This window comes from Enhydra lutris, unplaced genomic scaffold (assembly GCF_002288905.1).
Source record: "Enhydra lutris kenyoni isolate GAN:26980312 unplaced genomic scaffold, ASM228890v2 scaffoldscaffold11, whole genome shotgun sequence".
Classification (NCBI taxonomy): Eukaryota; Metazoa; Chordata; class Mammalia; order Carnivora; family Mustelidae; genus Enhydra; species Enhydra lutris.
Genome location: NW_019154095.1, coordinates 34,768,475 through 34,795,056, shown reverse-complemented (window position 1 = coordinate 34,795,056; position 26,582 = coordinate 34,768,475). Strand labels below are relative to the sequence as shown.

General features: G+C 46.1%; 1 protein-coding gene across 2 annotated transcripts in view; it reads left to right on the top strand.

The window, feature by feature from the left end:
• The window catches only part of LOC111144519 (RAB11 family interacting protein 1), a 31,344-nt gene extending 5,668 nt beyond the window's left edge, over positions 1-25,676 (top strand). The window contains exons 2-6 of one of the 2 annotated variants that reach the window (XM_022498837.1): positions 8,769-9,211; positions 10,392-11,196; positions 12,175-14,034; positions 14,795-14,903; positions 22,504-25,676. In XM_022498837.1, the coding sequence (XP_022354545.1) occupies positions 8,769-9,211; positions 10,392-11,196; positions 12,175-14,034; positions 14,795-14,903; positions 22,504-22,722 (3,436 nt within the window). In that variant the 3' untranslated portion in view covers positions 22,723-25,676. The remainder of the gene's footprint in view (positions 1-8,768; positions 9,212-10,391; positions 11,197-12,174; positions 14,035-14,794; positions 14,904-22,503) is intronic. The other variant, XM_022498838.1, reaches the window with a different exon arrangement.
• The last annotated feature ends 906 nt before the right edge of the window (positions 25,677-26,582 follow it).

Below are 26,582 nucleotides of genomic sequence, written 5' to 3'. Positions count from 1 at the left end.
GAATACAGGACTAAGCAAAGGAAAAACTCATATATAACAGTAGGGAAAACAAACCCATAAGTGAAAAATAAAACTCTGGAGGCAAGTAAGTCACCCATGTACATGTTTTGCACATTAGGGAAGGCAAGTGTACAAAGGAGTCTTGTGCCTTTTTCACTTTGCTTAAACTTCCCTTTGATTACAAAGACTCTATTTCTGTAACTACCATCAGAGGGAGGTTTTTAGAAATAGTATCTGATAGTCATTTAATTGTAGTGATTAACTTAAAAATGTTCTAATTACTTTAAAAGCAATACATGTGCTTATTAAAATGTCACCTACCCCAACACGGATTTGTTGACTTTACTCTTTTCCCCCTTAACAGTAATCTCAGATATCTATTAAAATACTACAATTTTAGTTGCCATACATCCTAGAGAACTGTGGTCCATGCTCTATAATCTTGGAGACCCTAGCTCTGGTTTAGCTCCAGAGGGATTAAGAAGCCCTTGCCTACTGGAGAAAGTGATAAGAGGTCATTTCAGGCCTTATCTTCCTCCCTGAGCAGTCCCCTTGGGTGGCCTTTGATTGTGCGTTTTTTTGCAGATCTCTAAGCCTCAGGGCCTTTGAATTCCAACAACATCAACACCCAGATCCTTGTATTGGTCTTTGAAGAAAATCAGTCCCCTGCCAAGATCATATGTTTTGGAAGAGACTTGGCAGCAAGAACTGCTCCCCCAAAGGTGTCCTGATTCGGATCTTGTGGCCCGATCCACAAAAGCACGCAGGCTCAGGAGACCAAGCCTGGCTTCGCCTGCTTTTCCCTTGGCTGGGCGGGGACCACTTTGGTCCTGTGCTGTGCCGTGTGACCCAGGGCAGGAGCTCAAAACATCTATGTGAGTGAGCGGGGTAGTGAGTGATTGGTTGAGGTCTCTGTTCGCACAGGGCCGGTGGCGGTTTGCTGGAAAGATGTGGAGAAAGGTTTAATCTTAGGTTCAGCCCAGTGGGTTAAAGACCAGGGGCAACTGAGGTATGAAGGCAGAGTTCTGCTTCTTAACAGTTCTTAGTTTTGGCTGTGACTTGTTTGTCAGTCCTTTTCTTAACACTGAAGAAGCAGGTTACCTTCTGCTAACCATGCCTTTGGCAAAGGAGCTGCTTTTAACTACTAATGAGATGAGAAATTCCTTTCCTGCAGGGAGAAGTCTGTAGATAATCTGTTAGAGAAAAATCAAGGATTTTAGTCTCCAGGGTGTCCCCAAGGGACACATTTAGGAATGTGGCTTGGAGAGAAAAAAAGGCAGTGGTAATTAACTGTCCTTTCCTGAAGGCTGGCCTTTGTATGGAGTAGAGGGGAGGCATTTATAAGGAATCCCAGAAAAATTTTTCTAGAGGTGTGGCTGCTATGCACTTCACTTTTTAAATACTCTTTTATGAGAAAGGAGGTGGCTAAGCTAGGTAGAACAATTAAGGCTTCCAGAAGGCCTGGTCTGAAAGGGCCTCTTGTGATCATGAAGAATGGGTGTCCTGTGCAAAGGGCCCAGCGCAGGCCAGGTCCCTGGATACGTCTTTGGGGTGTTGCCCCCTCTAACACTGGTATTGTGGGGTTTTCCTGGTACGTCGGTGGCCCTTCTCATTTTTACTAAGCCTTGGTTGTTAAAACAGAATTTAAAAATGTGGGTTTTTTTCACCTTTCCTTCTTGGGTCTTAGCTTGATTACAAGATAAATCATTGGTACTCTGCTTCCTTGCCAGGAAATCTCACTGAAGGAGTACGAATCTGTCTGTGCTGGGGGAGTGGACTGGTAGGTCCCTTATGCTAGGATGTGTTTGTTTCCTCTTGTCCTGGTCAAGATATGGGGAACCAGGCCACTTCATTTTTGTCCCATTCTTAAAGTCGCTTTGTGCGGGTGATAAAGGACCCTGTGGTTGCCAGGAGATTGTCTTTGACAGACCCATTGAGCAAGAGGTGAGATATGGGATCTGATGGTAGAATATTAATATTTGTGGCTTTTTGAGATATGATCAAGTAAAAAAACAAATTGACAAGGAAATGATTATAGGAGGGGTACTCGTCCATGTTTAAAAAGATGTTGATTTTTTCTAATTTAAAAATCATTTTATTAATTAAAATTTAAATTATTAAATTTTTTTAGAGATTCTGTTTATTTGATTTTTTTCCTTTTCTTTTTAAGATTCTGTTTATTTGAGAGAGAGAGCACAAGGGAGCACGTGTAAAAGGGGTGTGCACTCTCCTGTGTGCAAAAATAAATTTAAAAAATTTTTTAAATTCTTAAAAAATAACGCTTATAAAATAAAATAAAACAAAACAAAACACAGGTCTTGATCCTGATAGTTCAGTCAGTCATACCGTCCTGTCCTCTCTCCACAAAGGTTTGGAAGCCCTCTATTTCTTGTCCATGCTGAAGAGTTGTATCTGAGGGTCGGTAAATCTCTCTGTGAGTTACAGAAAATATATACCGATCCTGGTGTTTTTTAAACTCTTACATACTTCTTAATTTTAGAAATGATGTCATAAAGACTGATTTTGTAACTTTTCCTCCTCCCTACACATGCATACCGTTGCTGTTCGGATTTGATGGATAAGTTCGGATAACAAGGAGTACAGCCAGTCAGAAATGTTAGTATCTTAAATTACCTTCTGAGAACTCTCTGAATGGGTAAACCACGGTATACATGCCCTTCAAAGAAGGTCTTGCAGCCCTTAGAAGTGGCAGGTATGAAGACTGGAGGGCAATAATGTACAACACACTATGAATAAAATTGCACGTCTGCTCTGGTTACAGCTGAGTAAGGGTTGTAGCTAACACTTAGTGAATGCTTACTAAGTGCTGGGCACTGTTCTCAGCGCTTGACATACATTAGGTGGTTTTATCTTCATAATATCCGGATGAGGCAGGGGCTTTTAGCCCTGCTTCAGAGGAGGTGCCTGAGCCACAGAGAGGTTAAGTAACTTGCCTAAAGTGTCTCAGCTAGTGATTGTTAAAATGTCTAGGAAAAAAGGCTTCGAGATGATACATAAAAAGGTTATAAAGATCAGATTAGTATGAAAGTGAGTTCATTTAAAAAATTAACAACAATTTTTCTTTTTCTTTCTCTTTTTCTTTTTTTTTGAAATTGGCTGCCTGCCCAGCATTCCCAACATGGGGCTAGATCTCACAACCCTGAGATCAAAACCTGAGCTGAGATCAAGGGTCAAATGCTTAACCTAGGCGCCCTCACAAAAAATTTTCTGTAACCTGTTGTGCTCACTTTCTAAGAGAATTTCCATAGAGCAAATAATATGGAAAGGACCTGAGGCATTTTCAACCTGCTTTTCTCTCTCTCTGTCCTGGAGCCTGGCACTTACCAGCTTTTAGGATTCAGTTTGGTGGCTACAGATAGCCTTTCAGCGCTGCCCGAATGACTGTTTCAGGGATTGGGGTAAAAAAAAATTAGCCATTTGCCTCTCTCATGACTGACCACAAATTCTTCCAAGATGTTGACAATGGGCAGAGGGGGCCACCTGGGGAGGCAAGGTTGGCCCATCGGTCATTAGGTATTCTGAGTTAGGCAATGATGACCAGCTACTGAGGGGCAATCACAAAACTTGTTAAACTACTTAGCCTCTGTAGGGTACACACCACACACATTTTATAGGTCATAAACGTTTCCGTCCCTGTTTGCTCTGCATTGCTTCTAGGCTTACCAAGCGAAGTTTCAAGACATTTCACCCATCTGGACTCACCCCTTTCCAGAACACCTTTTAGATGTTCTCAGCTGCTAACCCCACGTGATTTTCAGCCTTATTTTGATTCCCTGGCGGAGCCAACTAATGAGTTGCTTTGAAAAAATTCTTCACCTGAGAACGGTTGAGAGTGTCCTTTGTGTCAAACATCACAGCAGGTGCTGTTCTGTTCTTCCTGCTTCTTCCCTCACCCGAGGCAATAATCCCCTGTGTCACAATGCTTGGTTACCACGCAGGTGACTCACGCTACAAGTCAGATAGAGATTTGGCAGGGGGAGGGAAATGGGTAGCCCACATCTGACCCTGGGGTCCCGACTGGACCCACAGACAAGGAGCCCTTGAAATTTATACACATGAAAATGTTGAAGTCACTTGTAGAGCTCGTGGTCTTTCTTCCCCTCCCTTTCCGGAGCCCCCTGTGTCTAATACAATAATACAGTATTCATTTTACTGGAGCCCCTAAGTAGGTGGTTCACAAAGGATTTAATTTTGCTGAGGACCCTGATTGTGTGCGAGTCCTTATTTGGGATGAAATTGTACCCTTTAGCAGGCATATCTTCCCATGTCTAATTATTTTCTCAGGTTTCAAAGTCAGAAAAGGCACCAATGGTTCCAGTGTAACACTTGTGATGTTTGGTGAGCCTGAGCTCTTGCTCCCACCTGAGGGTATGGTATGCTTTTTAGGGCAGAATCTGGCCCTTTTGTATTTCCAGTGCCTGCTATGTAAAAATGTTTGAACTGTATCTTTGAAGCCATCCTTTCCCTGTTCGTGTCTGCCCTCTGGAATGGTTTTTTTTTTTTTTTTTTTTTAAGATTTTATTTATTTATTTGTCAGAGAGAGAGAGGGAGGGAGAACACAAGGAGGCAGAGAGGCAGGCAGAAGCAGAGAGAGAAGCAGGCTCCCCACTGAACAAGGAGCCTGATGTAGGACTCGATCCCAGGACCCTGGGATCATGACCTGAGCCAAAGGCAGCGGCTTAACCAACTGAGCCACCCAGGCGTCCCCCTCTGGAATGTTTTAAAGGAAAAACATGTTTGCTTCAACTGCAGAAAGATTATTTTTGACACATACCAGCCAGTCCCTTACGAGTATAATCCCGAAAGTCTGCACTGCTGTGAGACTTTCCATTTCCCAAGAGCAAGAACTGCGCTGCCTTCACCCTGCCACATTCCGATGGAAGGCCCCCTGTGATCAGCTTTCCTTGTATTTGAGCCGTACCGGGAGAAACGGTGTGCTCTGAAGCCGACTGGTTGAGTCGATTGGCCGTGGTTGGATAATTTTAGCTCTTCTCAGAATGACTGCTTAAAAGCCTAAAAGCCCAGGAGATTGGACAATGCAGATCCAGGCGATAGAAGACATAATTGAATTTTTCTATATTTTGAGCTATTACCTTGTCTTGTGTTTGACGGCCCCCCAAAAAACTCAAAACCCCAAAAACAACCCTAAACCCAAAAAACTCTAAAACAGCAGGACAGCCTATTTGGATAATAGGCATTTTTGCCTATATATGCCCAGAACCATCACTTGAGTGAGGGAGTAGAGGGGTAGGAAGATTGAAGTTTTCATTCTGTACTGTTTTGCATAATTTGAATTTTTACTTCATGCCTATTATTACTTTAAAATATAGTTTATATATAAGTCTTCTGTTACTTTCCGTGTATTCAGAGATCCTTTTGATTTTTGAAGAACTGGGTTTTTAATTATAAGTTAAAATAATTATTTGATTATAGAAGGGACTGCTTGATTTCCTTGATTGGTTGCAGGACTTTTTCCAGAATATGGGCTTAAAAACAAACTCACTACCTTGGGATGATGGTTTTCTTCCTGTACTCTGCCCTTTGGACTAGGAAAATGAACCCAGCCCTGATTTCTGAGATAATTCCAGCTTTCTGGGCCTTCATGAATGGTAATGCTGGAACACACCCAGTCTGCCATCACAGGCTGTGTGGCTATGCTGGGACTTCATTATTTATGAACTACTTCTATGAGGTGGTAGAATTAAGTGAGTTAAAAAAAAAAAAAGCAAATTAAAACTCAAAAACAACAACAACAAACCAAATGGATAGAAACACTTAGAATCAAATTGATGCTTGAAGGTCAAAACCCACAAAGGTGTCTGGTTTGGGATTCCTTAGGGTGAGCCATTCATGAATTATAGCTTTCATTTATCATTGAATTATGCATGTGCCGAAAGAACCCTTGCTTAAACAGTTTGAATTTTTAATGACGAGGGTAATACTATTAGAAGAAACAATTCCTGTCTTCTTTTCCAGCTTTAATAAATCCGGCATGGATTTTTAAAAAATTCTGAACATTTGCATGGGATGCTTACCTGTGCTTCAGTCTGCTTTTCACATCCTTCAATAGGCCTGTGCCCCTTCCTGGCTACCTGGTATTTGGTTTTAGGTTTGCCTGTAAAAATAAATTTTAGGAACAGTTGATGAAGCATCTGTTCTCACCTCCTAGTGGTTTTAGAGGTTCCCCAAACAAATCCCACTTTAGTGCCCAGGACTGAACCTATGCATCAGGTAATAATAGGTCCCCCAGGGAGGATTCAAGAATTGGTTGTGGCGTCACTCAAAACAAACAGACTGGCGCTGATACTTTTGGAGAGGCAGGCTGGTCCCAGGAGCTGTCGACAGCCTGCTCTGAAGGTCGTCTCTGCATCCCCTGGGAGACTAAGGGACTGAGTTGCAGGGAAGAGCTTGGGGGGCGGCCTGACCCACTGTTTCCCCAGGGTGAAGAGGTGAAACTGCCTGTGGCTAGTGTGGTCATCTGAGCTCTGCAGTCAGCTTTCAGCAACTTCCCCTTTCCAGGTGCCTGCAATGCGCATTTACAAAAGCTAGCCACCCTTCATCACCAGGGCGACCACTGAGCCACGTGACTGTCCGAAGAGGAAAATACAAATGATTCTCTGGTGTCTAAATGACAAACATGCAATCGCTTCCAGGCTAAGTCTTAGAAAATAGATTGGAAAGACACCAGACTGGCGGGGGTGACGCTGTGTAGAAAGACCTTGCATCTGCCCCCCACCTCCAGCTGTGGCCTGTGGTTTTAAAAACCATAAAAGATTTCCCCCTAAAGGTCCAGAATCATAGCTCACCTCATCTTCTCCGATGTTGGCTGTGTTTTTTAAAAATCCAGTCTAAGTTCTTCTTCATGACTTGGCACACTGGACTTTCTGTGTAATCTTATGATTTATGATGGGTGGCCAGCCATGACGGGTTTCCCCCTTTCTTCCGAGAACACTTCGTTTTTTCTTCTGATAGGACTCTTAAATGAGAAGCTTAAACTTGCCTCAGAAAGAATTTAAGTTTGAACCCTCCTCTCGTATGTTGCAAAGGGGAGGTGAGTCAAAAGAGTGCAAAGCAGGAATTTTGGTGTAAGAGTAGGGGCTTTGGAGGAAGGCAGAACTGACTCAGAATCTGCCCATGCCGTTTACCAGCTGCAAGACCTTGGACAAATCACTGCACTTGTGAGCCTCAGTGTCTTGTGAGACTTGGATGAGGGTGTCCCTAAGCGTGCACAGTGCTGGGTATGCTGTAGGCGCTGTTTAAGTGTTAGGTGTCTGCTTCGCTCTGCCCCTTTGCTTTCAGTTTGTAATCAGCTGAGCTAGTGGGGCAGCCATCGCCCTGCGAGCAGACTGGCTGAGGGTGAACGAGGAAACAGCTCGTTTGAGGAAACCTATCATTTCCTTAACGTCCCTGGCCCTCAGCTCTTAAGTAGGTCACGACACAGAACATCCAAATGTGGTTTCTCGGTCTGACGGTAACCCTAGGGATGGCTCTCAGTGGGCCACGCACTCAGACTTTTCTGCTCTGTAGGGGTCGTGCTACTCATCAGCCACATGTTCTTGCAGTTCCCCAGATGGAAAATGCCCAGGGGAGATTTCCTTTTTCTGACATCGTCTTTCAGGAGAGTTGGGCTGATGGAATATTGGCCATATCTTCAAGCAGTTTGCAAATGACCAGTTGAAATACTTGATAATGTTTGAAATATTCTTTTTTTGGATTAATAAGGTAGGAAAGAATGCTTCCTTTCAGTTTCTAATTTTTTTTAGGGTGGTAAAATATACATCACAAAATTTACCATTTTCATCATTTTTTTAGTGTATAGTTCTATGGTATTAAGTACATTCACATTGTTATGCCACCCCTCACCACCATCCCTGGCCAGAACTTTTTCATCTCCCCAACTGAAACTATACCCATAAATACTAATTCTCCATTCACTGCTACCCCCAGCCCCTGTCAACCACCATTTCCACTCTATGAATCAGACTACTGTAGATACCTCATATAAGTAGGATCATACAATGACATTTGTTTTTAAAGATTTTATTTATTTATTTGTCAGAGAGAGCACAGGCAGAGGAAGCAGCAGGCAGAGGGAGAAGCAGACTCCCCACTGGACGGGGAGTCTGATGTAGGACTCGATCCCAGGACCCTGGGTTCATGACCTGAGCTGAAGGCAGATGCTTAATCGACGGAGCCACCCAGGTGTCCCACAATGTTTGTCATTTTGTGACTGGCGTAGTTCATTCTTTTTGGAAAAAAAATTTTCTCTGTCTTATATTTTCTGTTATTCCCCAACAGGGACTGTTCTATAAACGCTTGCTTTTTTTTTTTTTTTTTTCTGAGATGTATGTGTAAATTTGCATTCTGCCTTCTTAACTGTTTGTGTGTGATCTTTGCATTTTTACCCTGTTGGCGGAAAATACCAGTCACAGGAAATGACTGGATGGAATATTTGCTTGACTTATTTTATTGTTAGAAATAGCTATTAAATCAATATTTTAAGTGACTGTACATTAAGTACAGAATCAGATTTTGTCTTTCCCTAGTGGGTGTCTTCTCAAAAACGAAACTGCAAGTTCTGCCCCCATTCCCCTACCCCACCCTCTCTATTCCAAAGAAGAGAGCCCAAGAATGTATATATGTGAGAGGTTGGTGGTAACAGAGAAGAAAAGCTGGTTAATGGGGATGCTGAACGTTGTTTTAGGCTCTTCGATTCAAAGATAACCTCTCAGCCTTTCTCCTTGTAGGTGGTATACCTTGAAATCCAAACCCGGAAAGAAGGATAAAGAGCGAGGAGCAATTGAGGTTGACATCCAGTTTATGAGAAACAACATGACTGCTAGCATGTTTGACCTCTCCATGAAAGACAAGTCTCGGAATCCATTTGGGAAACTGAAGGACAAGATCAAGGGGAAGCATAAGGATAGCGCGTCGGACACCGCCTCAGCCATCATTCCCAGTGTGACACCCTCCGCTGACAGTGATGATGAGTCTCCTTCCAAAGACAAGAAAAAGAAATCGAAGATCAAGACCCTGTTTTCCAAGTCGAATTTGCAGAAAACGCCACTTTCCCAGTCCATGTCCGTCCTGCCTACTTCAAAGTCAGACCGAGTGCTGCTTCGTCCTGGAGGCTTTCAGTCCGGGTGGGAGGATGAGGACAATGAGGATGACTCCCCCTCTGCCTCAGATGGTAAGTTTGCTCCTCCTTCTTACTTGGGCTCTCTCTCTCTTAGCCCCTTTGCATTCAGAGAGAAGAAGCAAATCTTAAAGAGAAGGATTTTAATTCAGTTCCTCGATTACTGAAATGATGATGGTGGTCATGATGGTCATGATGGTGGTTAGTCTTGGTCAGAAAGGCTTCTCTTTTTAAGCCCTCTGGTTCCCAAGAATGTACAAATTCCTTTTCTAAAATGCCTGGCTCAGTCGGTTAAGCCTCTGCCTTTGGCTCAGGTCATGATGCCAGGGTCCTGGGACCCACCTCGGGTTCCCTGCTCATTGGGGAGTCTGCTTCTCCTTCTCCCTCTGCCACTCCCCATGCTTGTGCTCTCCCTCTCTCTCAAATAAATAAGTAAAATTAAAAAAAAAAAAGACTAAAAAAAGAATTTTTTTTTAAAGATTTTATTTATTTATTTGACAGACATATCACAGGTAGGCAGAGAGGCAGGCAGAGAGCAGAGGGGAAGCAGGCTCCCTGCTGAGCAGAGAGCCTGATGCAGGGCTCGACCCCAGGACCCTGAGATCATGACCCGAGCCGAAGGCAGAGGCTTTAACCCACTGAGCCACCCAGGTGCCCCAAAAAGAGAATGTTTTATCTCTGTAACTGATGTAGATTTAAAAAGCTTTTGGAGTTAACAGAATGAATGTATCCAGGCCTTTTCTTTCTTTTCTTTTTTTAAATTAAGGGTAAAATCATGGAACCTTGGAGTAATTCTGACATTTTATTAACTCATCAGGTATTTATTGAGATCCTGTTAATGTGTTAAACCCTCATGGGAATTATCCTTAGTGAAAGCTGAGGAATCTAGTTCCTTTATCTGTGAATTAACTGTGGATTTGAACTTCAGTTTCAATGACCAAACCTTACTGTTGGCCAGATCCTGCCCTTCTCATTGGTTTAATGCAGGGTTTCTCAACCTCCGCTCTGCACTGTTGGTAGCTGGGGCCAGATAATTCCTCATTTGTAGGGGCTGCCCCATGCCTCATAGGATCTCTAGCACTATACCTGGCCTCTCCCCGTTAGATGCCAGGAACACATTCCCATGCTGAGAACCAGAAATGCATTCAGACACGAGAGATGGGCACCCCCTTCTGATTGTGAACCAGTCGTTTAACTTCTTGTTTCCTTTTAATCTTTGTTTTTCTTCCCACAGTGATGTCTCACAAGAGAACAGGAAGTGCGGATGCTAAGCAACTGAACCAGATCAATTTCAGCCTTCCCAAGAAGGAAGGACTCTCCTTTCTTGGTGGCCTTCGGTCTAAGAATGACGTCCTTTCTCGCTCTAATGTCTGTATCAATGGGAACCATGTTTACATGGAGCAGCCGGAAGCCAAGAGCGAGACCAAGGACAGCACCCCCTCCTCCTCCCCGTCCCCCCAGGGCTTCAGGAAGAAGCATTTGTTCTCCTCCACTGAGAACCTGGCTCCTCGGTCTTGGAAGGAGCCTGGGGATGGAGGGGCGGTGTCTTCCGACCCGTGGTTCTCTGAGTCTTCCACCAAGGACTCTCTGAAAACCATGTCTCTGCCGTCCTACCGGCCGCAGGGCAGTGGGGATATTCGGGAGAGCGCGGCTCCTGTGAGCTTAGAAGCCACAAAAGAAACCAAAGAGAGCAAGAAGCAGGAGAACAAGAAGTCCTCGTTGCTTTCTCTGGTGACGGGAAAGAAGGACGTGGCTAAGGGCAGTGAGGGCAGAAGTCCGCCTACCGTCCTGGGGAAGGAGAAGGAAGGCGCGCCGCTGCCGGAGGTCCGACCAAGGGATGACCGGCCGGGGCCTGACGAAGGCTTACCGAAGAGAACTGAGAAGGACACTCTGGCTGTCGTCTCTGGACGGGGTAAATCCCTGAATCCCTTTGAGGAAGTGCAGGTCACAGAACCGGAAGCCGACCGAGAGCCCAAGTGGGAAGCTGCACCATCCGTGGGCTCTGCACGGGCTCCGCAGACCAAAGCCGTCAAGCCTCGGTGAGTTTCAGCCTTCCTCATGCGGGGCTGTTCGTGGCGATCAGAAAGGTCTGCTGCTGGAGCAGCCCTTGCCCGGGGATCCAGGGTGGTACCTGTGTATGGCAAGCATTCAATGGTCTGAGTTATTTCTACCAGCCCGTTGGCTGGCCCGCCCTGCACAGATTGCAGCGATGGGCCCCTGTGTCCCCCCCCCCCCAGCCAACAGGTACAGTCTGCCCCCTTTCGGTAGGATGATCCGCCCGCATGGAAAGCCCTGGTTTGTAGCAAACTCCGAGTATTCCAAGCGGGGCATACCAGATTCTGGTTGTTGTGTGTGGAGAACATGTGTTTTTTTAGAGTCCTCATCACGGATTTCCCTTCGAGGCAGATGATATCTTTCCTCCTTGCAATTTGGCATTGGTGTGCTGGCGCGGGGGCCCCTTGGTCCGCTCCCAAGCGTGCCCGTTCTCTGTGTGGCCATTGTACATCTAGTTGCGAGAGCCTGAGTGAACACTGGGGGCTTTCTGCTTTCAGCCTGACTCACAGTCACACTAACAATATTTCTGTGGTCTTGGGTGGGAGAGACTTTTTTTGAGATTCTATGTACTCTGATTTCACACACACACACACACACACACGCGCGCGCACGCGCAGACTGTTCCTCTTCAGAATTAGTGCCCATTGCCCGGAGGGGCATCTTTTACTGCTTCGAACTTTGTAGATGCTTTTTGTTTATCACCAAAAGCAGCCGTGGACTGTTGCTTTACCTGGGGCTTTCTGTTTCTGTTGCAACAAGCCCTTTGTGTGGCAGATGTGTGGTGATAAAAGTGTCCCTTTCCTACCTTAAGTAATTGATGTTTCTTCTTTAACTTCTTAAGATATTGCCCCCCCCCCCCCCTATAAAAGTGTTTGCCCCTTTGGAACAACTTTATTTGTGTTTCTTGCCTCTCACGATGCATCTGCAACTGACCTGCAGATTTTATTTTGTCCTTTTTGCAGACTGGACGTGTCTCCAGAGGCTCAACCTACAGCCAGGCTTTCTTCTTCCCCTGAGTCTCCTGTCTTCTTTTCTGCTCTTCTTTCCAGTTCTGGCCAGACACCTGTCCCTTCTAAATTGGGGCATGGTGCAGAGACACCGTCCTCTGAATCTCCCTCTGTCTTCTCTTTCCCATCTCCCATAGTGGCTCCCATTTCCACATCCACGCCGGTTGAGAACTGGCCTTCCACAGACAAGGGCCAGGCCAGTCCGGAAGAACCATCTTTGCCCCTTAAGGCAGAATTGCCAAGGGAGAGTTTAATACAAGTTCCAAAGACCGTTTCTGGTGTCTTGGGGTCACTTTCCAGAAAGCTACCCACTCCAGCATGTAAAGGGACGGAAGATTCTCCCACGAGGAAGACCAGTGAGATAGGCCCAGACAGCACTGTTGGTAACGACTCAGAAAAGTCTCTTGTGAAGCAGTCTGAAATGGGGCACCAGGAAGAAATTCTGGGGTTTCCTGCCTCAGAACGAGACTCTGTCCCTTCATCTCAAGAGGCCCAAGAAGTAACATTCGGCCTTTCACTCCAAAGTGGCCAGATTGAAAGCCCAGCGGGGAAGCATCCGATGAGGACAAGCACAGACTCGGAGAGTCCGTCTGTGTCCTTTGGGGAGACCAGCCTTCGGGAAGACAGCATGACTTCTGCAATGACGGAAGCGGTGCCCCCTTTTCAGATGGGAGAATCCGCTCCCCCTCTTGGTTCCGTGATGCGGAGACGCGAAGAGAATGTGGGTGAGAGCCGAAAGAAAATCAGGAAGCACGTGTCATTTTCTGAGCAGCTCTTTACACAAGGGGAGGTAGAGCAGGCCGCCCAGTCAGTGGAAGAGGACAGAAGGCATCCCCGGGAGCTGACACACGAGGGAGCCGCCGCTGGAAATGCGTCAGACAGGGAGTCTGCTGAGGCCGCAGAGAGGGAAGCTGTGTCCCCAGCAGCGCAGTGTGGTGTGCCAGCTTCCGTGGCAGGCCCCCTTCCCGGCCCGTCTTGCGAGGAGAAGGGCTCAGAAGCCCCCATGAGTGAAGCAGGCTCAGGGAAAGACATTCCGCTCTTGAGGATTGAGCCAGAAGATACACTCATGGCCCCAATTCAGAGCAAAGCCAGTGATCACGAAGGTTTATTGTCCGAGCCCCTGAGTGGCCTTCACTCTACCCCAGGGGTTAACTCTCCAGTTGTGGCTGATCTGGGCTTAACCCTTCCTTCCATTCCTGAAGTGGCATCAGATGATGAGAGAGTGGATCAGGTTGAAGACAATGGAGAGACAGCCCAGGTGGCAGCCCCAGAAGGAGGACCTTCCTCCTTGAGCCTGTCCCCTGCCCGTCCTGAGATGGAAAAGGGGCCGAGGGGTGAGGCAGACGGCTGGGCGGCGCCTGCAGAGGGTCCACATGACCCCGGGTCAAAAGCACCCAAAACATCTGCGGCAGCCTCTCCAGAGCCAACGGCCGCTTCAGGAATTCATAAGCCAGATCTTGGCAAGAGCTCATGGTCGGATGAACAGCTGCCACGTCCTGGCAGCGGCGAGAGGGAAAAGCTGATGGGAAATGGGAGGCCAAGCCCGCCTCCTGATCCAGCCCTGGATTCTCCTATAGCCAGTCCCTCCTTTTCTGAGAACTTTCCTGTTACACGCTCTTTCCCCGGCTACCCACATGCTGACACTCACCACACCAGTACAGCAGAATCTCAAAAAAAGGCCACAGCAGAGGGTCCCGCTGGTAAAGTGGAAAGTTCTGGCAAGAAGAAGCCGCTTCTTCAGGCCTGGGTCTCACCCTCAGAGACACTTCCTATCTCAGCTCAGCCGAGCGTGGGAACGGGGTCAGCCAAGCACAGGTGAGAGTCGGGGAAGGTCGTTTTGTCCATGGGAGTGAGGCCCACCCCATAACCCAACCCTTTGCCTTTTGCCTGCTGAGGTGGATGGCTTTCTAAGTGCACGGCTATCCCGATGGCATATGCCACGCAGTTTGCTGGTAGGGCCTGTTTGCAAAGGGTCTCCCCCCAACCCCCAGGGTGGGAATTCCTCCTCAGGACACCCCTGCATTTGTAGGGAGAACACTGGGACAGTCTTCACAGATGGTTTAGGAACTGTTCTGCACAGATTTGGGGCTCTGAAACTGCATCTTCCGGTATCTTCCCAGCATCAGAAACCAGCTGAGGCGGAGTGGTAGAACGGAGCAGTGTTGAGAGCTTGCTTTGAGGTGAAGCTGGCATGTTTGTTCCTGGCACTTTCTTTACTGTTGAGGAACGGGAGGCTCTGTAGGACCCCTCGCACTGGTGTGGGTCCTAGGCTTTAGCTGCCTCAAGAATAAGAGGCTGGCTTTAGTGTTCTTCTGACGTTGATAATGAGACCAAGGGTATGGTGAGAACGTCAGGACACCTGACTTTCCGGTGCGCATGGTGGGCCTGCACGTGGCTGCCTCGTGCTGACCGCCCTCATTTCCGCAGGGACTCCGGCATCTGCCGGACTGGACATACGGAGAGCGCATCACCACTCTGCCCTCTTGTCTGTCTCACCGGCTGCGGTCCGTGAGGTGGACGGTGTCTCGGTTTTGTCACTACCGAAGGTCTAAGGATCCTTTCCCCTTCTCTTTAGACTTCACCCTGTGAAGCCAATGAACACAACAGCCACCAAGATTGCCAGCTCCAGCTTGGGCACCGCCACCATCATCAGCGAGAACTTGATCAATGAAACTGCGATGAAGGTATGTCTCCTCCAAGAAGTAGGTGTGCTAGCTAGCTAGCTATAAAAAACCTGTTTCAAGAGTCACCATTATGTAGACCCTCCTGGGCAGCAGGTAGGGCCAGGAACGACTTGACCATATGTACGTCTATGTCTTCGTATAATCTTTGGAAGCCCCTACATTTCCCAGGGACTATTACTTCTCCCCTTAGAGTTAGTCATTGTCGAATTGCTTGGGTCTCCAGCAACAAGACTGACACCGGGGCCGCTTTTTAGTGAGAAGAAAATGTCACCCACTGGCTGGTCCAGTCTAATCAGATATTTTCATTTGCCCATGTATCCTTTTTTATCTTTTGGCAAAAATGTAAAATTCTTGTGCTTGTCATCATTGCCTAGATACACTTTTTTGAAACTTTATTCTGTTAATCATTGCAAATTAAAAAAAAAAGTTGCGAGTATAGTACAAAGGACTGCTATTAACCTTTCATCCCAGTTCATCAGTCGTTGACATTTTACCACATTTGCTTTATCGTTTTCACCCTCTCTCTCCCCCTGTCCCTGTCTGTTCTCTCTTTGTATAGACATACTTCTTTTTTTTTTTTTTGTCTGAGCCATTGGAGGGTAAGTTGCCCACCTCATGCCCCATTTACCACTAAATACTTCAGCGTGTAATTCCCAAGAATAAGGACATTTAATCAAGATCAAGACATTTGAAGTCCTGTGTACTCCTCTTTTCTCATCTGTAGCCCATGCTTGAGCTTCACCCGTTGTCTCGTGAGTTTTCCTGTTTCTCTTTCCATTCCAGGATCCAATCTAGAATCTCCCACCGTTTTGTTGCCATGTCTCCCTAGGCTCCTTTATCCTGGAATCGTTCCCCAGCCTTCTTGACGTCTCTCAAGACCTTGACATTCTCGAAGACTTTAGATCAGTTGTTTTGTAGAAATTTTCCTCTGTTTGGATTTGTCTACTCTCTCCTCCTGGTTTGGTTGAGGTCATGCATTCCTGGCAGGAATTAACCGTGCAAATCACGCGTCCTTCTCGGTGCATAGTAGAAGGAGGCACATTATATCCTCTTGTCACGGTAGTGGGAGCGTTAACTCTGATGACTGACTTCAGGCGGTGCCCATGAGGTTCTGTAATATAAAGTTCCTGTTTCCCCCTTTACAATCGATGCTGTTTCCCCCTTTACAATACAATACAGTTTGTGGGGAGTTAATGTCAGGCCATGTAAGCATTCTGTTCCTCACCGCCCTTTTGTTCCTAGTCTTTCGTATCCATCAGTGAATATGGCAGTGGCGAAATGGTAGTTTTCCAGCTCCATCCCCCTCATTGGAAACACTGTTCCAGTCTGTTTTTCATTTATTAGTAGATCATAAGCATTTTTTGCTTGTTGCTATGTAATTATTCTTTGACATGGTTATACTCATATTTACTTAACCATTTCCTTATTATTGGATATTTGGGTTATTTTCTGTTTTTCAATATGAGTAACGCTACAGTCAACAATTTCTTGCATAGAACTTTTCCCCTTCCTAAGCTAAATTTCCAGGAAGAGTGTTTCTTTTTTTTTTTTTTTTTTTAATATTGTATTTATTTATTTGACAGAGAGACACAGCAAGAGAGGGAACACAAGCAGGGGGAGTGAGAGAGGGAGAAGCAGGCTTCCCACCAAGCCGGGAGCCTGATGCGGGGCTCGATCCCAGAATCCTGGGATCATGACCTGAGCCAAAGGCAGACGCTTAACGACTGAGCCACCCAGGTGCCCCCAGGAAGAGTATTTCTTGATTAGAGGATCTCTTCTCTTCAAAAGCTTGGGCTAACTTAAAAAAAAAAAAAAAACTCCTGCCCACCAGCCAAACCAAACCAGCCCCTCAGATGATCTCTGCTTTGGAGCATCTCCATCCTGCCCTTTCTGGTTCTAAAATCAGGAGAATCTAGAACACTGCCTCCTGGCAAACCTCTGGTCTTTGACTCATTATCACTTGGGCTAGGGAGAATGATTTACAGATGGTCTGGTGGGCAAGGCTGTGTTGAGTTTCAAATATGTGGAGAGGAATTTCCTGACTGACTACTGGGGACCACTGTCAGTAGAAATAAACTTTATTTCTATTTTAGTCCAGGACATCTAGATGCTTCATTCAATGAGACATTTTACAGTCCAGTGCACTATAAGACATCAAGTAGTCTTTGTGGTTTTAGAATAAAAATTTCTTGCTCACTTCTCTTTTACTCCTGTAGGCATTTTTATTTTATTTTAAGATAGTATTTATTTATTTATTTGAGAGAGAGAGAGAGTGGGAGAGAGAGCATGAGCAGGGAGGAAGGGGAGAAGCAGACTTCCTGCTCATCAGGGAGCCCAGTGAGGGACCGGATCCCAGGATCATGACCCAAACTCAAGGCAGACGCTTAACCTACTGAGCCACCTAGGCACCTTCCCTGCAAGGGTTTTTAAAGTACTGATTTGTTTGTTATCACCTGGGCTCCATTGCATCTCTGCCATCAGGAGCTGGGCAAAAGGTTTCCTGAAAGCTGGACCCGAGGTTCAGGGAAAGAAGCTGAGCAGTGGCCACAGATGGTTACTGCGAACAAGTTAGCATCTTCTAGCCTCTTTGCCTTCTCTTCCCTTGTACTGTGTGGTGCTGGGGCCAGTGGTAAGTGAGCATCATTTTCAGATGTGCCTGCTGTGTATTAATTAGCCCTTACCTAGAAATGTTCCATAACTTACCCAGCTCAGCTTGGTGGGCCTCTGAGGGTGTGGGGAAGAGGCAGCACATACCTTCCTGGGGTTTAACGATATTTATCAGGAAACCAGGCAAAAGAACAGTATAAAAGGGACAGTAATGAAAGCTAGGGTCATGGAGCAGCCTCCCATCCCCTCTTCCTTGTACTGTGGAATGCAGCTGGGCTCCAAAGAGAAACAAACAGCCAGCTCTCGGGAAGTGAGCAAGACCCTTGGCTCCCATTTTATTTATTCTTCAAAGCTCATTTAATCAGGGGCTTATCTCCTGGCCCTGACTGAGGGAATAACTTGCCTTAAAACAAAGGCAACTGCTGGTTATTTTGCTTATGATTTGTAAGCCCGGCCACTGCCCCCTCTGGCTGCCTGCTACAAAGCACTTGGCCATGGACCATACCTAATAAATACTCTTGAGCAAAGAGGGAGAGTTTCTTAGAGACTCTTGTTGGCCCCCCATATAACAGGTGCCTTGTACTAAGCCGTAAATAATATTTACAAAAGTAACTACTCTTTGGAATGTGGCAGAGTGAGAGAGAGGTTAGGGAAAGAAACTGCCTGGCTGAAGTTATGAAAAGCTAGCTGAATCATTACCATAATGGGTTTTGGGTTTTGTTTGGGTGGGTTTTTTTTATTGTTTTTTTGTTTGTTTGTTTGTTTGTTTTTCGGTTGCTGTTTCAGGACCTCCATTGCTTTTAGATTATTTGAAACTTAAGGGAGTGTATTATTTACCCAGGTGGCTTTAATACTTCCATTTAAAAATAATACAGCCAACTAGATCCAAAAATCATCTGTCCTGTTAATACGGAAACAGTGAGACACGGATCTGAATATACGTCATTATTATTGCAACCATGGTGGGAACATCCAATATGAAAATCCTGGAAGGAAATATGTGACAATGGGCACTGTTTTTTCTTGAATTAATGGTTATTTTCCTTGTACCTCTTCCTCGCCATGGCTGTTGTTCACTTTCTGTAATGCTGGATTGTTTTATAATTTTTAAGTCATCACATGTGTAGGATTGCCTAATGATTTCAAAGCCTCACATACTTTCCTCTTTGGATTATGAAATCCAAATTGAATAGCTGTTTCATAGTTTGCAAGGTATGAAGCGTACATCCCTTTTCAACCCCACGCATTTATCCTAAGGAACTATTTTAGAGATGTGATCCAAGATTATGCTCATGCATCTTAATAAAAATGTTATATATAATTGTGAAAACTGAAAAAACCTAAATAACAAAGGAGATGGGTAAAATATAATGAAATTTCAAGCATCCATTAAAAATGATTTCTGCTAAACAAACAAACAAAAACCAACCAAAAAAAATAGGTGGTGCCTGGGTGGCTCAGCCATTAAGTGTCTGCCTTCGGCTCAGGTCATGATCCCAGGTTCCTGGGATTGAGCCCTGCATCAGACTCCCTGCTTGACAGGAAACCTGCTTCTCCCTCTCCCACTCTCCCTGCTTGTGTTCCCTCTTTCTGTGAAATAAGTAAATAGTCTTAAAAAAATGATTTTTGTTAAAATTTAGTGATGGGAAAATGCTCAGAAAGTAATAATTTTAAAATACTTGAAAACCATATTCTGCATGATGCTTGAAGTTGTAAAACATACCATAAAGAAACCAAGGAAGAAATAAGAGACCCGGGGCATCTGGGTGGCTCAGTGTGTTAAAACCTCTGCTTTCAGCTCAGGTCATGATCCAGGGTCCTGAAATCGAGTCCCACGTCAGGCTCTCTGCTCAGGCTCTCTGCTCAGCAAGGAGCCTGCTTCCCCTCCACCCCACCTGCCTCTCTGCCTACTTGTGTTCTCTGTCAAATAAATAAAATCTTGGAAGGAAGGAAGAAAGGGAGGGAAGGAGGGAGGGAGGGAGGGAGGAAGGAAGGAAGGAAGGAGAGACCCAAATGTTATGTGTTGGAGCTCTAGGTAATAATTTTTTCCCTCTTCTGTATTTGAGATTTTCCATTATGAGGAAATATTCCCCTTATAGTGAAAACAATTCTGTTATTTTGGGGGAAAATTAATTTTTTAAAGATTTTATTTATTTGCTTGAGAGAGAGCGAGAGCGTACAGAGGGAGAGGGAGAAGCAGACTCCTCACTGAGCAGAGAGCCCGACATGGGCCTCAGTCCCAGGACCCCAGGATCATTACCTGAGCCAAAGGCAGATGCCTCACCAACTGAGCCACCCAGGCGCCGCGGGGGAAAATTAATTTTAACTCGTTTTCAAAGTCTAGTTGTGGTATCACTGCTCATCTTTGCAGTCTGTCCCAGTCCCCTGTGTAGCAGAGGGCTCCTGGCTGTCCAGCTCTCTGGACTCCCACGCCCCTAAGCCCTTGTGTGTGAAGCGCTGTAAGGACCTGGTCTCCACTCTCGAGGAGCCCCTGCTGCTCCTGCCTCCAGCCGACAGCTTCTTCATCTCTCGATCTCACAAACTGCCTTGCACCGTACCTTATGTGCTCCACGATTTTCAATTTCAATTTTAATTTCAATTTTCAATAAATAAAATCCTTGTATGATAGAGATACAATCTAAAAACGCTCGAGGACATTTTTCTTGGGCTATTGTTCCCAAAGAGTACTTTTTCCTTGATAGACTCCATCAACAGACATGCACCTCCTTTTTAAAAAATTGGGGTCAAATAAACATCACATAAAACTTTTATCATCTGCAGCATTCCAAAATTTAAAAAAATGTTTTTCAATTCAAGCATAGACAACAGATAGTGTTATATAAGTTTCAGGTGTACGATTTAGTGATTCAACAATTTTATATACATTACTCTGTTCATCATAAGTATGTTCTTTGCCCCTTCACCTATTCCATCCATCCCCCACCCACCTCTCCTGTGGTAACCATCTGTGTGTTTCCTACAGTTAAGAGTCTGTTTCTTGGTTTATCTCTTTTCTTTATTTGGTTTGTTTCTTAAATTCCACATATGAGTAAAAGCATATGGTACTTGTCTTTCTCTGACTGACTTATTTGGCTCAGCATCATACTCTCTGGCTCCATCCACATCATTGCAAACAGTGAGATGTCTTTTTTTTTTTTTAATGGCTGAGTAATATTCCTGTGTCTGTGTGTGTGTGTTTACCACTTCTTTATCCATTCATCAGTCAAGGGACGCCTGGGCTGCTTCCATAGTTTGGCTCTTGTAAATAATACTACAACAAACATAGGGGGTGCATATATCTTTTTGAATTAGTTTCTTTGTATTCTTTGGGTAAATACCTAGTAGCAGGATTACTGGATCAATTCTGGTTTTTTAAAGATTTTTTTATTTTTATTTTTTTATTTGAAAAAGAGAGAGTGAGAGAGCATGAGCAGGGTGAGGGGCTGAGGGAGAAGAAGACTCCCTGCTGAGCAGAGAGCCCGATGTGGGACTGGATCCCAGGACCCTGATCATGACCTGAGCTGAAGGCAGATGCTTAACTGACTGAGTCACCCAGGCGCCCTCAATTCTGTTTTTAATTTTTTGAGGAACCTCCATACTGCTTTCCACAGTGGCTGCACCAGCTCGCCTTCCCAGCAACAGTACACGAGGAACCGTAAGCATTTTTAAGTGTACAGATCAGTAATGTTAAGTGCATTCACCCTGTACAACCTGTCCCTAGCGTCCTTTTCCAGACGCTCAACTTTCTGGTTGAAGATGGTTTTAGAATTACTAATGGGATGATTGAGGTCCAGAGGAATGTGTACCTTCAACAAGTTAAGAAACTAAAACAATAAAAAGATTAAGGGAGAAGTGGTTTCTCAAAAAAGTAGTCCAACCTCTCGCCTGTTTCTGTGCAGTCCGTGTTAGGTGCACACCTGCTGTGTGCATGGAGATGTCGGTGTGTGCTTCTAAACCGGGGCTGTGAGCACTGTGCTTTCCTTACGAGCCAGGATAAGAGCGATGGGGTTTCTCTCTGATATCTGGCTAGGGTATAGGCAGCCGATGCGCCACTATACTAAGCAGGGCCTTCTATCATGTTGTCAAAAGAGTGAGTGATGATTCCGCTCTCGACTTAGCTTCTCCAGCTGGAGGCTTGGTACGACATGGTACTTTTCCATTTAATCCTTATCTTGGTTTCCTCACGGTTCGGGCCTGGTCACTTTGCAGCTGGACTCCAGTCACCCCGGATTATAAATGCTGATGGAGTCATTCTTTAGGGCTCCTGCTGTTGGCAAGAGCGCGGCTGCTAAGCCCTGGCTGTGGCCACCGAGTGCCCAGAGGGTGCGCCCTGATGTCTGAGTGTGCTGACTGCACGATGCGCCGTCATGGCTCTTAGCTCTGATTCTGCGTATGTCTTGAGGATGACGTGACTTCAGGTGGGCTCTCTGAGTGGCCAGTGCCTCAGCATTCCTTGGACCCCTTCTGGGTGTCGCAGAGGAAGCAGCAGGCGGTCCGGGATGAGCGGCTGCCTGGGGAGGGGATGGGTGAGCGTCATCTCCCGCACCTTCTGTCGCTAGGGTTTTCTCATGGGCCAGCTTAGCTTGGGTCTCTCAGCTGGTGTTCATAATTCGCTGTGCCCGCTCAGAGTGTTCAGAGACATCCAGGTGTTACATTTCCTGAAACCTCAAATCCAGAGTCTAACCCAGGGGTTTGTAGCCTAGGAGCCAAGTGCGGTTTGTACATTTTTATAAAGTCGTAAAACAGAAATAACAAATGAAACAACAGAAGAATGGTCGACACAGGCCGTATGTGGCTGGCAAAGCCTCAAATATTTACTCTCTGGTCCTTTACAGAAAACTTTGTCAATGACCCGGTTTCCCACCTGAACTGAAAACACATTCCTGGGAGACTCTGATTGCTAATAACATGTTCCTCTTTTAGATTTCTTTTCGATATTTGTCTTCTTTGCTGACTTTACCACTTTTTCTCCCCATTCTCTACCCTTCTGAAGAAATACAACCCCTCGGACCCCGCCTTTGCATACGCACAGCTGACCCATGATGAGCTGATCCAGTTGGTCCTCAAGCAGAAGGAGACGATAAGCAAGAAGGAGTTTCAGGTCCGGGAGCTGGAAGACTACATTGACAACCTGCTCGTCAGGGTCATGGAGGAAACCCCCAACATCCTCCGCGTCCCGGCTCAGGTCGGCAAAAAGGCAGGAAAGATGTGACTCGTCAGCCTAGGAGACCCAGACTGTTCTGTGAGTTCGTTTCCACCCGCTCCTGAGGTCAAGGACTCCGTAGGCCTGATAACCAGCACACAGGCTCGAAGTCACCAGCCGCCTCCCTTGCCTGTTATCTGGCAAGAGTCAGTTCCAGCAACTGAAGCCAGGTTAATTATTACAATGAATCTTTTACTGTACATTCCCAGGGTTTTATTTTTAAATGCCACTGTGCCTTTAACTATCTTGTAAATATTTTATGCTCTGACCGGAGATGTGGTCATAAGATCTGCTCCTGGCCCAGAGCTTCGGGTGGTGCTGGGTGATTCATGTATCTAACACTGGGATTTTCTCTCTTCGATATTGACATTTAAAAATACATACCCCCCGCTGCCACCCCGCCCCGTCAGTGAAGTGCGGGGTGAAATGAGAAGGACCGGGCACCTGCTTGCTTGGCTTTTGAGAGTAGCTCAGGGTGGCGTTTGGCTGGAGGTGCTAAGTTTTGATACCGTGTAAACCTCCCGGGCTTCTTGGACTTGGTCTTACTGATTTGACCAAAGCGGGGGAGGTGAACGAAAGCCTTGTGAGTGTGCCTTGCTAGATTTTGGAACAAGCTGCCTTTTCTAAATGCCACAACTCTTCAGCCTTACGGTGTGCTCCTGATGGGTGCATAGGGCCCACCTGTGGAGACGGGAGAGGCAGAACAGGGAGTTTGTCACTTCGCATTCGTTTAACGGGGGGTTGGTCGAAGTCTCACCGTAGCCGGGCTCCTGCTGGCTGGAGTGGCCTCATCAGTGCCTTGAGAAGGGATCAGGTGGCCAAAGCATTGACTAACTTGATTCCACCAGGTAGGGAATGATCTCAGTAGGACTCCTGTGGCCTGTTGCCCCAGTGCCTTTGCTTGGCTCCCTGATCTCCTCACAACACTTTCTGGCGATCCCCTACTCCACCCCCAACCCTTGATATAAAGTTATGAAGAGCAAGAAGGTAACACTTAGTTTGGTTGGCTGTATTTTTAAAGCTAGAAGAGCACACCTATTTTTCTGAAGCTAGGATGTTTCTGAAATGATAACCCCAGTCAGACTCTTCAGGTCGTTTCATTGTTCAGAAACTAATACTGGAATTAGAATGTTTCTGTGTTGCTCGTTTTTTTTCCTCCTGGTTGTGACAGAATCTTACCTAACCTTGACCTGTCTCTGGGGCGGGAGATCACAGGCCAGTGCAGAGGGCAGGGTTTGAGGCAACAACAGTTATTAGCTCGGGGCTCTCTTCTCTGTCTGTTCTTGTTCTGTGGAGGCAAGAGGCAAGACGGTTGGCAGCAGGGCCCTTTTCAGGATCTTATGCTAGCGGCAACGTTAGTTACATCAGAGCACTTCGCTCTGAAGGGTGATACTGTTACTTGATGAATCAGCTTTTGATTATCTATAGCTGCTTTATTTAATGCTCTTACAGTAGTGTGGAAGCTGTAAACTTCCCAGATGACTTGTATTTTTGTAGTGCTATGAGAGTTATTTACGTGCCTGGAAAGAGAATTGTATATTCGCCTCCACTCTGAAAATGTACGTGTATATATTCATTCCACAATAGGTTGTTTTTGTTTTGTTTTACTTAGAAATGTATTTTGACTGTGATAACCCAAGGGCACTGGGGGCAGGGGTGCTCTGAAGGATTTCTCCTTAGAGGAACTGGTGTGGAGACCTGCACTGTTCACAAGAGGAGCTTGGTCTGGACATACTATCTGCTGCTAGGACCTCGGGTGTGTAACTCGGTCAGTATTTGAGAGGGACGTCTGGGTAGAAGAGTGAATTCCTGTGTTCTGAAATGCCACTTGGGGACTCTGGAGAATGAAGGATAATTTACTTCAAGGGTGTCTGGCTTCTACCAATGCTGGGGAAAAAGAAATCCAATTCATAGCAGTCCTGTACCTCTCAAAGTAGCTAACCTGGAGGGCATGAGGTAATGACTGTCCGTGAGGGCTCTATTCTGGGGGAGGGTTTATGTCTCCCTGACCCATTAGCAGGGGTTGGTGAATTGGAGCGTTGGAGGGCACGTACCCACCTACGTGAGGAGTGTTGGGGCTTGGCTCCAGCTGCTGTAAATGCCAGCCTGATGGAAGCACGCTGGGAGGAGGCTGTGTTCTGGAGAAGCGGGAGCAGCTCTTTTCCTGGCCTCACCTAGCTGCCTCCAGAAAGAGTGGTCGGTTCTTTAGGGAAGCATCAGGTTAAATACCGAACATCTCGCAGTGAACTTCAGCTGGAAGTCAGCCTCCTGAAAACATTGTCAATCCTTTGCCTATTTCCTATCATCTCATTCCTTGGACTCTGACAGGTTTCCTGCCCTCTGTTTTATTCCTGTGTGTTAGCACATCAGAATGGAGGAACAAGAAAGCCTGCCCTTGACCATGCGGAAGAGCCGTTGACCCTGAGTGGGAGGTGTGTGCAAATGAATAGGTGTGTGTGTGTGTGTGTGTGTGTGTGTGCCTGTGTCTGTCTGTGTGTCTGTCTGTCTGTGTCTGTGTGGTTTCCAGCTTTGCTAACAGTGGGAACTCAAAAGGGCAGAGCGGGGGAGGACCCATGACAGCCACACACCAAATTGAAGGCCAGAGACAATTTAATGTTCAATTAGGCAGCATCTTCCCTCCCTGAGTCCCTTTTCCCAATCGATCGTCTTCGTTTCTCTTAAGAACTACGAATTAATGATCCCTCAAGGCTGACAGATTAATTGCCTTCAGTAGGGAACTTGGCCTCCTGGTAGTCATACCAACCTCGACTCTGGTTTCTCAGTATCTGTTATATGGGCTACTAACTTGACCTCTTCCACCCCCCGACTGAAAGATCGCCCAGCGTTTTTGGATTATAAAATGATTTCCTGCCTTTTGAGTTTGGGAGTTTTTAACTTCTTTGGTTTTGTTTTTAAGAAGTAACCTAAAATTTCTACAACACTAAATAAAAATGGTACTACCTTTCAAAGATGTGTGCCTGTGCCTTCATGGATGCAAGAAAAATGTCTTCTGTCTCCTGGAAAACCTCTCTTGGGGAGTGACCAGCGTTTCTTACCCCATGAGCATCCCTCAGCTGGATTCCTGTGGCTTCCACCTTGCCTCGTCCCCAGAGGTCCCCATGTCCTTTCTCCTGCAGGGGATGGGACATCTCTGATCCCTTCTGTATGACAACTCGCCTCATCTTGGCCTGCAGGGACCATGGCATTTACCAGAAGAACGTCAGTTGAATTCTCTGTCCCCACTGCGAAGAGCTGCCGCCTTTGGTTGGCACCGGGCACTTTTGGCTGAGCATATGAACAAGGTCCCTTCCTTGATCTCTGATTTCACCCTCACCCCTGATTTCCTAGAAAGTAAAAGTTTCATTGTGGGGACATGCTTTAAATTCAGATTGGCTTCAGACTGCCCCAGATCTGGGAGCCAAATCCCTGGTTCAGTCAGCTTAGTTTATTCATTTCGGAGCAGAGGGTATTAGAGAAGCACAGAGAATCTTCTCCTGAGCTCAGCTCTCTGGGAACTCTGAGTCTTTCCTGATGAGGTGAGAGGTCTGCCTGCCTCCCAGCCATAGTCCATGCTCCAAGATCCCCAGTGTCTTGAAAGGGAGGAGATGCTTTTACTTGCCCAGTGATTAAAGTCACACTGTAGAGGGACAGAGGCAGGCAGTGCTTGTGAAGCCCCCTGGATGGGATGGGGGAGCTCCGGCAAGGCCTCCCTGGTTATCCCAACTGGTCAAAGGTAGGGCCACCGTGTAAAGTGGTGTGAGAGCAGCTTCTCTTAAAACACAGCCCTCCAGATTCAGTTTAAGAAAAAGGAAAAAAAAAAAGCCCTCTGGAAGGAGTCTTGGGGAAGGAAAGTTTAATTATGCAAATGA